Source organism: Acinonyx jubatus, chromosome B2, assembly GCF_027475565.1.
Source record: "Acinonyx jubatus isolate Ajub_Pintada_27869175 chromosome B2, VMU_Ajub_asm_v1.0, whole genome shotgun sequence".
Lineage (NCBI taxonomy): Eukaryota > Metazoa > Chordata > Mammalia > Carnivora > Felidae > Acinonyx > Acinonyx jubatus.
In genome coordinates, this window is record NC_069385.1 from 1,820,097 (window position 1) to 1,835,356 (window position 15,260).

General features: G+C 66.4%; 1 protein-coding gene across 14 annotated transcripts in view; it reads left to right on the forward strand.

Moving 5' to 3' along the window:
• Positions 1-10,366, forward strand: part of FRMD1 (FERM domain containing 1) — a 26,383-nt gene extending 16,017 nt beyond the window's left edge. For 6 of the 14 annotated variants that reach the window (XM_053221956.1, XM_053221951.1, XM_053221952.1 and 3 more), the window contains 12 exons: positions 278-368; positions 1,822-1,901; positions 2,251-2,324; positions 2,650-2,878; positions 3,032-3,196; positions 3,532-3,597; positions 3,892-3,960; positions 4,570-4,744; positions 5,325-5,672; positions 7,194-7,273; positions 8,468-8,641; positions 8,911-10,366. In XM_053221956.1, the coding sequence (XP_053077931.1) occupies positions 1,833-1,901; positions 2,251-2,324; positions 2,650-2,878; positions 3,032-3,196; positions 3,532-3,597; positions 3,892-3,960; positions 4,570-4,744; positions 5,325-5,672; positions 7,194-7,273; positions 8,468-8,599 (1,407 nt within the window). In that variant the 5' untranslated portion in view covers positions 278-368; positions 1,822-1,832 and the 3' untranslated portion in view covers positions 8,600-8,641; positions 8,911-10,366. Of the gene's footprint in view, positions 1-277; positions 369-714; positions 1,247-1,821; positions 1,902-2,250; positions 2,325-2,649; positions 2,879-3,031; positions 3,197-3,531; positions 3,598-3,891; positions 3,961-4,569; positions 4,745-5,324; positions 7,274-8,467; positions 8,642-8,910 lie in introns of those variants that run through there. The other 8 variants (XR_008298200.1, XM_053221954.1, XM_027056442.2 and 5 more) reach the window with 8 other exon arrangements.
• Positions 10,367-15,260: the final 4,894 nt, after the last annotated feature.

Here is a 15,260-nt window from a genome sequence, read left to right on the forward strand (position 1 = left end):
CCGCTTTCAGGAGTGGCCCCGGGTGAGGTTGGTTGCGGGGAGGAGAAAGGCGGAGGATGGCCTGGGGCGCGCGGAGAATCCCACACCCCGTCCTTGGACAGCCCCCTGCACCGCCCGGACCCGGAGAGCAGGCTTCTGCCCTGCTGGGCGTCGCGGGACCTAGTCTTCAGCTCGGGCGGTCCCCGAGGACCCTGGGTGGCAAGCCGCGGTGGTCCTCATGCTCCCACTGGATGCCCACCCCTTTCAGGGGCCCTGAGCCTCCACCCGCGTCTTGCAGGTGCGGGCCACCTGTCGTGAGCTCTTCCAGCGGGTGTGTGATGTGACCAGCATCAAAGAAGCCCACTTCTTTGGCCTCAGCGTGGTCAGAGGTAAGTCAGCCTTGCCCGACCCCACCCAGGGGACCTGCCTGGGGCACCAGCCTCTTCTGGGAAGGCTGGGGGGGGGGTCCTCAGGGCCACGGGGACACGAGTGTTCTCATGTGCATCCAGGTCATCTGGGCAAGTGCACGCGGCTCTGAGCACACTCACATGTGTACACACTGAGGCTCGCACACTCACAAGTATACAAGGCATGCACACATATACAAACACACACACTCATACACACTTAAATACACACCGTGCATTCTCACATACTCAGTGCAGACTCACACACATATACTCACGTGCACACTCCACGCATTTGCATACATATGCACACACACATGTGCACACACTCCACATACTCATGCATGTGTACATGTTTCACATGCACATGTACGCACGCACACGTACATATACTTGCACATGTGCACACACTCCATGTACACGTGTACACACTCACAAACATTCACACACGTGCACAACTCCGTGCACACGCACACACACATACTCACGCATGTGCACACACACATATACTCACCACATGCACACTATGCACACTGTATGCACACGCATATATACTCACACACATGCACACTGTGCACACTGTATGCACACGCACATACACTCACACACGTGCACACACTCACTTGGCCTTCTCTGGGAGAGAGGGGCGAGCAGAATCCTGGTCTACTCTTGTTCTTTCCGGAGAAAACAGTGTACAGAACCCCAGGCTAGGTCTGTTCCTCGGATTCTGCTGTCTGGGAGCCGATTGTGTCCGGGGTTCTGGAAACACTTGTCCACGAGCAGAGCCCTGGGTCCAGAAGAAACCCTTCCTGGAGCTCTAATGGATGAAAGCCAAGAGTGGGGTGTGCTGGCAGAAGGAGGTGGGGAGCCACCCAGCCTTGTCTTCTGCCCTGGGGTTGCCTCCGCGACCTCCCAGCTCCTGGTTTCTGCAGACCCCCGGGCTCTGTGGAGGGTCTGGGGGAGAGCAGGAGAGCCAGAGGGACTGCGCACGCGCGTGGGAGACAGCGCCGCCCGCAGGGCTCCGAAGGGCGTGGCCTCAGGTGGGGGGTGCCTGGTCACCTGTGTGCCCGAGGGAGGAAGTGGATGGTACCCCCTGCGGGCAGCTCTCGTGGCTCGGGGTGGGGGGGGGCTCTCATCTCTAATTGGGGGGCTTCAGGGTTATCCGTATAGAGCACCGTTTCCCCAAGATGTGCAGATGAACGGGGGGTGGGGGGAGAAAGAAGGTGTCCATTCCGTCACGGCCAGCCCTCTGCCTGAGTTCAGGCCATCTGCATCGAGACCACTGTGCTCTTGTTAGCGGGGGGACAGCCCCAAAGTGCCCCCTCTCCTGCGCCCCTGATGGCCCGAGGCAGCCCTAGGCTTCCTCCCTGCTGGTGTGGGACAAGCTGACCCCTTGAGGGTCCCTGTGGCGCTAAGGCCCTGCCTGTCCTCTTAGACAACGAGTTCATGTTCATGGATTTGGAGCAGAAGATCAGCAAGTACTTCCCCAAGGACTGGAAGCGGCAAGTGCACAAAGTAAGTGACCGTCCCCGGACCCGAGGGCGGCCATGCACGTGTCTGGTGCAGGGACACGCCGGCCCACCCGCGAGGCTGCCCGCGGTGCCCCAGAGCTGCCGCTGGCGGAGCCGGGGGGGGGGGGGGGGGCGGGCGCGGGGCGCCCTTGAGCGCTGCAGACAGCACGCCCGGGGGTCTCCTGAGGAGTCACGGCATCGCGGAAATCAGGAAAGTGCCCGGCCGTCGCCACCTGGGCGTTAGCGGGAGCCGGTGTGACACCTGTGGGGCGCTGGCCGTGGAAACCGTCCCGCTGCCAGCTCCTGGGCGCTTTCCATCCGGCCCGCGTCTTCTCGCTGCGCTTCCCCTGCAGGGTGGGAGGCCCCGCGCGCCCTTCGTGAGCTTCCTCAGGGTGCAGTACTACGTGGAGGACGGCAGGGTCATAAGGTAACTCCGTGATGTCAGAGGAATTCTCTGGGCCCGTGAAAGCCCACCGGGTGAGCCCAGGCACGTGAGGCGCATGCAGTCAGTGTGCTGGGGACACGGTAGTCCCTGCACCTACAGCCTGCAGGAGGGCAGGAGTGGGGGTGGGTGGTTGTGGTGAAGGTTCTAGAGAGTGGGGGTTGGGTGGTTGTATGGAAGGTTCTGGAGAGTGGGTGTTGGGTGGATGTATGGAAGGTTCTGGAGAGTAGGGGTTGGGTGGTTGTGGGGAAGGTTCTGGAAGGGCCGGGGGCAGCAGGAGGACACAGGCTGTGTCGGGACCATCCGGCAGGGCCAGATCTGGCCTCTTACCAAGGCCACCCACGCCTTCCAGCGACAAGACGGCCAGGCACCTGTACTACTGCCACCTGAAGGAGCGTGTGCTGAGGTCCGAGTGCACCCACCGCGAGGAGGCCTACTTCCTGCTGGCCGCCTACGGGCTGCAGGCCGACCTGGGCAACCACCGGGAGCTGGTCCACGTGGGGAGGTACTTCGAACCGGAAGCCTACTTTCCGCAGTGGGTAAGGCTGCGGAGCCCGGCGGAGCCCGGCGGAGCCCTTTCTCTGCCCCCCGGGCCCGGTGCGGAGTCCCCGAGAGGGGAGGGCAGGGTGAGGGGCCGCAGGGGGCGGAGGGAAAGCGGGAAGGGCCTCACAGGCCCGCGGCCTCTTCCCCAGATCATTGCCAAGAGGGGCAGCGCCTACATCCTCAGGCACGCGCCCGCCGTGCACCGTGAGCAGCGGGGCCTCGACCCCAAGGAGGCAGTGCTGCGCTTCATCAGGGAGGCCTGCCGGCTCGAGGACGTGCCCGTCCACTTCTTCAGGCTGTACAAGGTCGACAGGGTCAAGCCCCAGTAGAACTGGGAGTCCGGGCCGCCTCGGAGATCCTCTGCCCGAGGGGCCCGGAGGAGCAGAGCCCGTGGGCAGCCAGGACGCCGACCCCAGCACAGGGCGGGCAGACGGCGTCCCCTCGGCTGGCTGGCCTGGGCCCGGGCCCGTGACCGGGGCTTAAGGGGCTCAGATATCTGGGGACATGAAAGTCTGAGGGGGTGAAGGAGGCAGGGAGGTGACTGACAGGCCTCCGGCATCAGAGGGGAAGAGGGACCCTGCTCATCCCTGGTGGGCCCATCCCCACCCCGGCACAGGCTGTCGCCCCGCTGAAGTTGGCGTCCTTTCAGGATAAGAAGGAGGACAGGCCTACCATCGTCCTGGGACTGACCCTCAAGGGAATGCAAGTCTATCAGGTGCTGGGGAAGAGCCCCTGGAGTGGCCACCTGCTCCCCCCTCCCTCCTCCTTCTCCCCTCCTCCCCTCCCTTCCCCTCCCCTCTGCTCCCCCCCACCTCCTCACCCCTCCCCGTCCACCACCCTCCCCCCCCTCCCTCCTCCTTCTCCTCTCCTCCCCTCCCCTCCCAGTCCGTCCTCTCCCCTCCTGTTCTTCCTCCCCTCCCCTCCCCGTCCACCGCCCTCCCCCACCCTTCCCCTTGAACCTTTGCACTGGGTCTATCCTCTGGCCAAGCACCTCTCTGCGGTTTTGCAGGAGGCGGACCACGCTCCCAAGCTGCTCTATGACTTCCCCTGGTCCCACATCGGGAAGCTGGTGTTTCTGGTGCGTGTCTGGTGGGATCGAGGTGGGAGGGCTTCATCCTCCATGGGGAGCAGGCCCAGCCTGAGACCCGGCACCCAGGGGCGTCTAGGGCTTGACCCTGTTGACCTGGCCACAGGGCATGTTTGCTGCCGGTGGCCTGGTGTTCTGATGTGGAGCAAACAAGGGGGATGAGGATCAGGTCACGGAAACTCACCGCTGCAGCCTCCAGATGCCCCCGTTCCTTGGCCCTGGCCTCGGGAGGCCTCCCTGGGCCCCGCCCGGCCCTCGGGGCTGAGGCGCAGGACGGGGAGGGCCCTGGACGCAGACTTGCCGTGGACCTTTCCTCCGGACGGCGGGACTGAGGCCTGGCGTCCCGTCCTGGGACTGCTGCCCCGCACGCGGCCGTCGGGGGGCTGAGGGGAGTGTCTAGCCGTCCGCGATGTTCCGGGGCCGCCCTCTCGTGCCTGAGCGCGGGGTGCTGTGCGCCTCTGACCGCCTTCCAGCACGTGGGAACGGGATCTGCAAACAGGGACGAGGGCGGCTTCCTATCTGGGGACACGGCCCGTGTTTAACACGCTCGCTGTCACGTGGTTGTCTTGTAAGATTACATCTTGCCTCTTCCTCGCTCAGGGGAAAAGGCTGGAGATCCAGCCGGACGGGCCGCCGTCGGCGCGGAAGCTGGTGTATTACACGGGCTGCGCCTCGCGCTCTGGCCACCTGCTGCGGCTGTTCAGCGCCACCCACCTGCTGCGGCTCACGCTGCGACCCACCCTGCGGAGGCTGCAGCAGCTGGAGGAGGCGGAAGGTGCGCCCCGGCCGTGGCCGGGCACCGGGGGGCCGCCCGGGCTGCTTCTGGGCACCTTTCATTTTTCCCACTGGGGGCCGCGGCCTCTTGGCTCCTGTGTCCTCTGGAAGGGGGAGGAGGCCGATTCTGAGGATGGGGCCTGGGGACAGTTTGAATTCTGGGAAGGAATTCTCTAGGTGTGGCAGGAAGGCTGAGGGGCTGGGGGGCTCCTGGGCTCCCTGGCCGTGCACACACGAGTGTGCGTGTGTGCCCGTGCGTTGTGAGCATGTCCGCTCGTGTGCAGGGGCTGCTTGGGGTCCCTGACACTGGGGACGGTGGGACAGCCCCGGGGAACCATTACAAAGGCACGTATCCGGAGCTTACTGGCTGTGGGTGACAAATGCCACGGGTACACAGGGCCCTGATCCCTGGGTGGCACTTCCCTCCCCCCACACTGCGTCCCCTGGGCCTCAGCGCCAGCCGGGGGCGTGGGCAGGATCCCGGGGCCACCGTTGGCACCCTGTGGCTCCAGGCATGTAAGACTGCACCTGTGTCCCCTCTGAGCCCGCTCTCCCCCGCTGTGCCTCCTGTCCCCACACAGAGAAGCAGCACTATCGGGAGTCCTACGTCAGCGACACGCTGGACCTGGACCGACACCCGGGTGACAAGGGCTCCCCGGGCTCCCCCCGCAGCGGGCGTGGTGGCCGGCAGCTCCCGGAGCACCCGTCCCTCGGCTCGGCTGACAGCGGCAGTAGCCCCTGCTTGCGAGGCATCGAGGCAGACGCTGGGCCCGCGGAGCCCTGGGGGGTGTCGGTGGACGAGCCCCGGGGCACCGAGGCCGTGCGTGGGGAGGCGCCACCCTGCAGCCCCAGCACCAGCCAGAGGAGCCACGGCACAGACGGTGGCCACGGAGGCGGGCGCGAGGGGGAGGCCCAGGACCGGGGAGACGGTGAGTGTGTGCCCGGCCAGCCCCCAGCAGGGCCAGTGTTGTGGGTCTGGAGTGACAGGCACTGACCCCCCAGCGGGGCCGGGTGCACGGGCCCATGACTCCCATGTGGCCCCTCGGTTCCCCAGTGTGGCCTGACCCCCCAGCACCACGAGGCGGCCTTAGGGCCTGGGGTCAGAGACCGCGTGATGGGGTCCTCCCTGCGGGTGTGTTCTGGGGTGGGGGTCCTTCAGCCGTCTCTGCAGCGGGTCACGAGGGGCCCTCAGGACTTTCAGGGAGCCCGACCTGACCGGTGCCCCTCGTCCGTCATCCGGCCATCAGGGAGTGTTTCAGCCATGTTCCTCTCTAGCTTCACAAGACGAGAGGTTTCCAGGAGATCTAGGACCCGGGGCCCCCAGGGATGCCTCTGTGGCGTCCAGGGGTGTGGGGCCCTGCCTTGTCACCCCGGGAAGGTCCCATTGGCTCCACTGTCCCCTGACTGTCTGCAGCACTCTGGGCGGTGGACGTGATGGGCAATTGTGGGGACCAGCTGAAGGTCCCAGCCACCCACGACCACCCAGCGTCCCCTGGAGTCACCTGTGGACACTTAGCGTCTGGTTTGCTGTCTGTGTTTGTGTCCAGGCTTGTGGTCTGCAGTCCAGTGTGAACAATACTGCTGATCCACAGTTTGCCCCGTAAGGGCCTGTTGTGCCTGGACAAATGCCACTGAGGAAGAATGGGGCAGTGCAAGCCCGTGGGTGGGGAGGGCTGGGACCCTTCCCCAGTTTCCCCGTCCCTCAGCCAAGGACCCCCTGAGCGAGGAGGCCCACGGACAGCCTCCCACATTCAAGGGGGTTCAGACACCTCAGTAGGGAACACGCATGACCAGGTGTGTGACTGCAGAAAACCTCTTCACTACGCTGCAGATCAAGGCCACTGGATGACAGGGTGCAGGAAAGCTCCGGGTCTAAAGTCAGAGCGAGGGCCCCCAGAGGAGGAGTCAGAGTGAGGTTCCCCCCAAGGGAGGAGTCAGAGTGAGGGCCCCCCCAAGGGAGGAGTCAGAGTCAGGGGCCCCCAGGGGAGGAGTCAGAGTGAGGTTCCCCCCAAGGGAGGAGTCAGAGTGAGGACCCCCCCAGGGGAGGAGTCAGAGTCAGAGCCCCCCCCAGGGGAGGAGTCAGAGTGAGGGCCCCCAGGGAGGAGTCAGAGTGAGGGTCCCCCCAGGGGAGGAGTCAGAGTGAGGGTCCCCCCAGGGGAGGAGTCAGGGCCAGGGCCCCCCAGGGGAGGAGTCAGAGTGAGGACCCACCCCAGGGGAGGAGTCAGAGTCAGGGCCCCCAGGGGAGGAGTCAGAGTCAGGGTCCCCCAGGGGAGGAGTCAGAGTGAGGACCCACCCCAGGAGAGGAGTCAGAGGGTCCCCCCAGGGGAGGAGTCAGGGCCAGGGCCCCCAGGGGAGGAGTCAGGGCCAGGGCCCCCCAGGGGAGGAGTCATCCTTCCACAGAGGTAAGAGCTTGTCTCTGGCCCCGTTCACATCCCCCGCCCTTCCCACAGCCTCTTGCAAGGAGCCCTCGGCGGCCGTGCAGGTCAGGCTGATCAGGACGTGGGGCCGCAGCGCGGAGGCCCTGCACCAGGTATGTCCCCGGGTGGGTCCATGTTGGGCTCCTGCACCTGTTTTCCTGGCCCGCCCAGGCCCACCGCAGGCCTCCAGTTAGAGAGCCCCGGACCTCAGTGAGGCAGTAGGGGCGGGGAGGGGAGGCTTCTGGGGGAACAAGGCGGCGGGGGGGGGGGAGGCACTGGCTCCCCAGGGACCCCGCCTTCCTGGCTGGGTGCTCGCTGGATGGCAGAGTCCACCCTCCCTGGGTGGTGAGGGCTTGAGGGGCCGCTCCAGGCCCCCAGGGGTAGGAGGAGGGGCAGAGGGCAGTGGTTCCGGGGTAGTCTGGGGGCTCCCCTCCTGGCTCAGAGCTGCCCTGGGGGTGGCGCCCTGGACAGAGAGAATATCAGGCTGTGACATGACTCCCAGGGAGGGACGGACTAGACCCAGGGATGGGGCAGGCGCCACAGTGCCCTGGGCAGGTGGCTGGCTGGGCCCAGAGATGATGGACGGGACGTGCCCACAAAAGGCGATGATTGGCCTGGATGCAGGGGTCCCGCGTGGCCGTCTGCTGCTTTGACGCAAGGTCACGGTCACTTGTCACGGCACCGGCCCCAGCTTCCTCCCTGCATGGCTGTGGTAGTTCAGCGTGGTGGCCCCTAGCTGGGCCCTGACCTGGACAGGACCCGGGGTGGCCGCCTCAGAGCCTGGGCACTGGACAAGCTTCCTCACACGTGAAATGGGGGAGGCTGTTCTTGACTTCTGTGGATGCTTCTGGATCTTCCTAAGATCTATCAAATAGTAACCAGGTCTGATGAGTTCAAAGCAAGAAAACAGTTCAAGGCTGTGTCCCGCCCCAGTTGTCACATAGCCCCCAGTCCCCTCGGGATGGGTGTGGGCTCCATGTCAGGTCCCCAGAGGGGGACCCAAGCCCTTCCTGTAGGAGCCTCCTCAGGACAGGAGAGGAGGGGGAGGGCCCACGCAGAAGGAGCCACTCCCTCCCTGAGCTGCCCTGGCTGAGGACAGAGGGGCCACTGCCTGTGCCCCACCCCTGCCCAAGGGGCTCGCGCCCGCAGCGGACACAAGGGATTGGGAATCCCCTCCTGTCCAGGCTGTGCTGACAGTGGGCCAGCAGGGTACAGGGAGGACAGGGCGGGCAGGACAGAATTGGAGGGGTGGACAAGGATGAGGAGGCAGGGCGGGAAGGTAGACACACTCACACTGTCCCCTGCAGATCCCAGAGGCAGATCCGCACTGCCACGGCCTGGACCATGCACCACCGGGGCCCTGCGGAGTGAGGTCCTCGAAATGCCTCTCCCTGGTCCTGTGCAGGGAGGGCCAGCTCCCAGAAGAGTTTGTGGTGTAGACACCCAGAGGTGTGGCTCTGCACGTGGGGCTCATCCACACGGCACGGCTTGTCCGCCCAGGACTCCGTCTACACAGCACGGCCCGTCCACATGGGCTCTGTCTACATGGCACGGATGCATCCACGTGGCAGGGCTTGGTCCACAGTCCCTGGCCCCCGCCCTTTTGTGCGCTCGAGGCCCCGCCACCACCCCATTGACCAAGACCCCCCTCTTATGGGTTCACCCGCCAGCCGTATGGAGAAGCCTGGAGGGAGTAAGAGGACCCGCTTCTTGTGCTCGCCATGATGGGTCCAGACTCCTTCTGTCTTAGTGTCAGGAGGCAGAAGTGAAGGCGTGGCCACCCCGTCTGCAGGTGGCTCGGGGGCGGCCCCCACCCGTCCACTCTGGAAGGAAGATGTTGGCTGTTCCCGCGTGTGGGAGAGACCCTTCCGGTTCCCTCTGCACAGACCCCCCCCCCCCCCACCCAGTGGACGGCCAGACCAGGTGCACAGCCTTCTGGGAGCCTTTGACCCAAGGTCACGGTCACCTGTCACGGCACCGGCCCCAGCTTCCTCTAGACCGCTCCGCCGCCCCTGCTGCTCACGATCCCGGAGGCCTCTCTGTGAGGTGTGGGCCCAGCTGTCACCCCACGACAGACCTGGCCGGTGGGTGACCCCTGCCCACCCCTCACACGATGCATTCACCGCAGGGCTCCAAGCCTGGAGTCGCAGCGGCACGTGGACGCCCGGTCCCTGCGGGGCCTACGGAGCCCGAGAGGCGGCTGGGCCATCCCGAGAAGCCAGGATGCAGATTCTGAATGTTCCTGGCCCTGCCCCCCCAAGACCGAGCTGAGCGTCCCGTCCCTTTCCAGCAGAGGTCACGCGGGTCACTGACCTGCCGTCCTCAGGGGCGGCCGGGGCTCCCGCAGCGCGGGTCACCCGTTAGGGCTCAGAAGGCGGAGGGTGAGATAGGGCAGGGTGGGGACTTGACCCAGCCGCCCCCTCGGCCCGGACCCAAGCTCCACGTCTGGGGCTGGAGAGACTTCCGGGCTTCGCGTGGCCTTCCCGATGGGGCGGAGGTTTACAGGTCATGCCGTGGCGGGTCCTGGAAAAGTGTGCTTCTGAAGGACAGCACCCTGCCCTCGGGGCTGTGCCATCGGTGCGTTGAGAGGCCGTGAGCAGGCAGCCCGTGACGGCAGGTGCGTGGCCCCGGCCCCAGCCTCAGCGGCCAGCTTGCCGTTGGAGCACCGGGGCAGGAGCACCGTGCCAGCCTCCACAGGCTGGGAGGACAGACCGGGGTCCTCCCAGACGGGAGGTTCAAGGGCGGGGCGGCCTCCCGGGGCCGGGGCGCGCTCCCCTCCCCAGGTCCAGGCCCGGCTGCCAGGTGGCCTTCCCGCGGCCAGCCGCCACCTGGATGGAGCGGAGTCGTTGGCGGAGGGGGTGCGCGTCAGCAGGCTGGCGGCCTGTGTCCCCGGAGGAAGGCCGGGCTGGCGCTGCGTCCCAGCCGCCTCCCGACCCCAGGTGGGCCCCTGCCTCCCGTCCAGAGACCTGAGCGGGCGCTGGGAGCAGGTGCGGTGTGAGAGGGGTGGTAACAGGCCCTGAGCCTGACGGGTGTTAGGGTGCGGCTCGTTTTACCCGGGCCCCTCCCGCCTCCGCCCTGCACAGGATCTGACACCTGCTGTCCCCTTGATCAGATGGACTGGCATGTGTCCGTCTGGTAGTCCCGAGCACTTAGCGGGTGACTGGAAGCCCGCTGCCACAGGGCCCTGTGCCTGTGACATCACCCGGCCCCCCTTGCTCGTGCCCCGAAGGGTTAGCTCAGGCTCATTTTGGAGACAGAGGGCAGAACTTGAGCCCGTGTGTGTGGGTGCACACGTGTGTGGGGGCACGTGCACAGGTGGGTCCACATGTACACACATGTATGTGCGAGTGTGTCCGTGCACGCACACATATGTGCATGGGTCCACACCTATGTGTACACGCGTGCATGCACGCACGGGACCGTGCGCAGGTCCGTGTGCACATGTATGTGCACGTGTGTGGGTCCGTGTGTGCACGCACGCATGCACACGGCAAGTCTGATGCTGCCCGGGCCGGGCTTCCTGACCCTTTCTGTGAAAGGAAATCTGGGTGTGTGCACGCTGGCACGTATAATAAAGAACCTAAATACACGTCTCCATTTGCACTTGGCCCAACCGGCGCTGCTGAGCCAGGAGGCTGGGCGGTGGTTAACCCACCTGGGGGATGTGCGCTGCCGCTGAGGGCTTGTCCCATGCACACGCGCCGTGTCCTCGTGCTGCCTGGACTGGGGGACACGTAGGAACATTCATGCCCCGTGGAGCCCACATTTTCCAAATCTGCTTAGGAAAGCGAGGCCGCTCTAGCCACTTTCACGTGTGGTCAGAGGTTGCTGCCATGGGGGATGGGCCAAGAGGGATGGCCAGGGTCACTGTGGTCACCCGATCTCCCTCATCAGACACACATCACCAAGGTAGGTGATGGGCCAGCCCTGGGCAGGTGCAGGTGGGGATGACAGGCACATGCACATTCAGAACACGGTGACAGCCAGGGTCGGGGGGACAGGTGTCCCAGGCTGCCCGTCTGGCCCCTGTGCGGGAAGTACCCAGGCCCAAGACCACCGGGGGCAGAAGCGTGAGGAAGCCCAGCGTGGCCCAGTGGGTGGAAGGCCTCTGGGCCACCTGGGGTTGCTTCTCCCCGTGATTTTCCAAACCCTGCTAGACCAGTCCCTGTAGCAACAAATGGGCTTGGACCCATCCTGATCTAAGATCTATTTTCCTTCACGGTAAGGAAACTTTTGGGGACCGGGGCTCAGCCCGGCAGACTGATCTGCTGTTGCACAAAAAAGGTGTCAGGTGAGGTGAGCGTCAGGGTGGGGCGGAGGTGCCCCGGTGGCACCAGGAGGGTTGGCGGCCGTGGCGGGTGGACACGGTGAGGTGGACGGCCCTGGGGGATGCCGCGTCTATCCCCGGCTGCCACAAGAGGGCGCTGGAGGCACGCTGTGCTGCCTGGGCTTCCGAGGAGGGGCGGGCCCTGCCGTGCTGGGGGGGGGGCGGGGGGGGGACGCGACACAGTGGGCTCGCACACGTGGGACACAGGCCTGGGTGCTGGGGGCGGGCGGGCAGGGCCTCACATCCAGGCCCCTCTCCCATCACCCTGAGGACGGCCAGGGCCCAGGGCCCCGTGTCCTCGGCAGTGGGGCTGTGGGGACCGCTGGCTGACCCTGAGAACTGGGCTTCTATTTCCGTCCCTCCTCAGGCCCCGAGGGCACACGAGAAGATTATGCCAAGTGTCTGTTAACCACCGGGTGAGGTCCGGCTGTTGGGGTAAGCGGGCGGCACAATTAGAGGCCAAGAGGGGCCTTGGTAGTGGCCTCCCTCCCTCCCCGCCCGCCCACCCGGAAGAAGTGAAAGCCATACACACAGCTGAGGCCAGAGCAGCCGGACAGGAAAGTCAGAACAGCAGCTTCTCCTGTTGTGTAGGTCGGGACTTTGTCTTCCAGGCAAAACTGACATTTTCCTGGAAGACGGGTCTTAACTAGCAGGGATGGCTGCTTTGTGAGAAAAGGCAGGTCGGGGCCGGCTTGGGGCTGCCCAGTGGGCCGATTCAGCCGCACGCCGAGACCACGGGTGTCCACTCGGTGAGGAGGGTCGTGTGGCCCCCAGGGGTGTGCTGGGCAGGGGCACAGGGCAAGGCCCCCACACGTCTTCCGCACCACTGTCAGAGGGGCTGGAAGGGAAGCCCACCCAGCTTGCCCCGGAGCTGAGGGACGGGCAGGCGGCTCGGGAAAGTGGAGGCCGGAGGTCAAGTTAGCAGGTGTAGGGTCACAAAACCCCAAGGGCTTGTTCGATGCAGATCCCCGGGCCAACTGCCCGGGCTTGCCCTGACCCCCTGCCCTGCGGTGCGGTGGGGGGATTCTGGCGCCCCCTGGAGCCGCCCTGGCCGCCACCCTGTGGGGGTGCGGGTATAGACATGCACCCGGTGGTGGTTTTGTTGGGCCTGGCTGCCCAGTGCAGGGGACTTGCCGTCGTGGGGGACCCACAGTGCATGGACGACCTGGACCCAGGAGTCCAGAGGGCGTGTCTAACCTTCGCTTTGGCTTTGTGAACCCTGTGCCCCGTGGCCCAAACTCCCTGGGAGACTGAATCCAGGGTACAAGACGTCCTTTCTGCAGGAAGCCAACTCACTCCACGGCCAGCGGCCTCAGAACCGCTGTGTGGGCTTTGAGACTCGGCAGAGGGCAGAGGGGAAGAGCGGGCCGGCCAAGGACGAGGGCGTCCGTCCGGGAGACCGGGGCTCTTAGAGACGGCCCCCGGCACAGCGGCCTGGCCGCTCCGAGGAGACTGGCCTGTTTCTTCCATGCGGGAGCAGGGGGGCCACGACGCCCACCAGTGTTCGGCTTTGGGCCCCATCAGCACACAGCTACGCGGTTTTCTAAAATTGGCAAAATGGAGACTTTTTCACCACAAGCGGTTAAGACCCGATAACTGCCCGACGAGGGCTGGTTCCCTGGCCCCTCGCCGAAGGGCCTGGACGGAGCCCGAGCCTGTGGGCACCGGCGTGAGAGGTCCAGCCAAGGGAAGCAGACTTGCAGGCGGGTAGGGTCGTCTGCGGGGTCCTCGGGTGACCGCCCTGGGCGGGGACAGCACTGGTCTTCAGGAGGCAGGGCCGGCCTGGTGGGACGCACGTGGGGACTGGAAGGGGGTGCCGGCCTCGCCCTGAAGGCGGACAGAAGACGGGAGGTGCTGGGAACCTCGGATGGTCCGCACTCTTCGCCAGCTTCTGCGACATTCCGACTGGAGGTTCTTAACTTGGATCCCAGCGCTCGCCGCACGCCTACGTCACCGTTTCCCGCAGGAGCAGGATGCCCCCAGCGGTCCCTGCTGTGGCCTCAAGCCCCGGCCTCCCTGCCCCGCCCCCACCTGCTAGCCGCCCCCGGTCACCCACCCCCACGCCACTCGGTCCCGGTGGCCGCCTCTGCTGCCGAGTCCACCCCGGAGACGGCTGCGCCCCACGTGGCCCCCTCGTGGCTTCACTGCAGACACAATGGCTCAAGGCCACACGTTCGGGCCGCAGCACAAACTGAAAGTAGTGTTGAGGGGGATGTGACTTCCCTCTGACATAACACTCGTTCAGCACCCTGAAACACGGCTGAGTGTGGGGGGTGCCGAGGAAGGGAGAGAGAGTGTCCTTGTGAGCAGGTCCTAAGAATGCGGGAGACAAGCCCTGGGGGGGAGCGGGGGGGGGGGGGGGGCTGTGCACGTGGACGTAGGCGCCCACCGGTGGGAACTGTGCCCGAGGAAGGGAACCGGGGGGGGGGGGTGGGGGGGAGCACGGGGGGGCAGTTGGCCTGTCGATGGAGGGCAAGCCTGGGAGGCAGAGTCCCCAGAGGGGAACGGGGCCCTGAAGCAGGTGTCTGCACTGAGGACGGGCGGGCTGCCTCCCTCGGCCATCATGTCAGACCTGTCCTGTCTGGGGACAGCAGCGCCTGGGCCCCCGTCTGGGGAGTGGGTTCTAGTCCACACACCCCTCGTTCTCGTGAGCCCCCCCCCCACCCCATACCCACAGATGTCATGATCATGTCAGGGGTCCCGGGGAGGGGCAGGCTAGGCAGGACTGATTCCCATCCTGCTTCTGGAGTCTTGGGGGGGGGGGGGGGTTGTTGGGTTGACTGCAGTGTCCCCGTGGGTGGGCTTCCAGCGTGTGGCCGTGAGGGGGGGGGGGGGGTGAAGGCCCCAGGGCCCGGTGGGGACAGTGCTCCACGAGTGTCAGGGCAAGTGGCTGCCGCCGATGGAGCCATGGGCTGGCTGCAGGCCCACCCCCCCACGCACCCCTCCTACGCCCCTGGGCCTCCAGCTTGGGGAGACACCGGGCCCTGTGGGGTGACGGAGACACAGCCAGGCCGTGCTGTGTGCAGTCCCCAGAGCCGCACGGGGGCGGCAGGGGCAGGTCGGGGATTCACGAGGCCCTGAGCCCCGGGTCGTTCTCTGGCGCCCCCACAGTGACGCCCGCCCTGAGGCCAGGGCTCGGTTCTTCTTTGGCCGCAGATGAAGCCTTTTCTGACTCGGCCAAGTACGCCACCGCGTCAGAGACCGGAGGTTTGCGTCATCACCGCCGACACGGGACGGCGACGGCGGAGAACCTGGGGGCTCGGGCGGCCACGGCCAAGGGCCGACAGAGCCCCTGAGGGCGCGTCCGGGCCGTGCGCTCGCTCGCTCTCCCGCGGACGCACCGGTCACTGCGCGGTCGGGCCCCGGTGCCGTGACGCCCCCAAAGCCGGGCCTCCACCGCTGCAGCCTTGAGAGGCCGGAGCCCCCGGCCCCCAGGGGCGTCCGGGGCGGCGGGCACGGGACGCGGGGGCTGCGGGGAGGACGCGCCCGTCCGGGCGGACACACGCAGGGCGCGGGACCGTCCGTCTGCGCCCCGTCGCCAGGGACCGCGCTCTCCCTCCGCCCCCGTGACTCGGGCCGAGGCCTGAGCGCAGTCTCTTCACAGCCAGGCCGTTTGCGCTACGGACCCAGGCGCCAGGGTGACCCCGGAAGCCGCGTCCGAGCCGCACGGGCGCGAACGCAGACCCGCGCGTAGTGGGTGCGTCGGCCTGGCCGCGCCCGCGCTGCGTCTCGCCACGCTTTCCAGGCGCCGCCGTGCAGACGCGGTGATATGC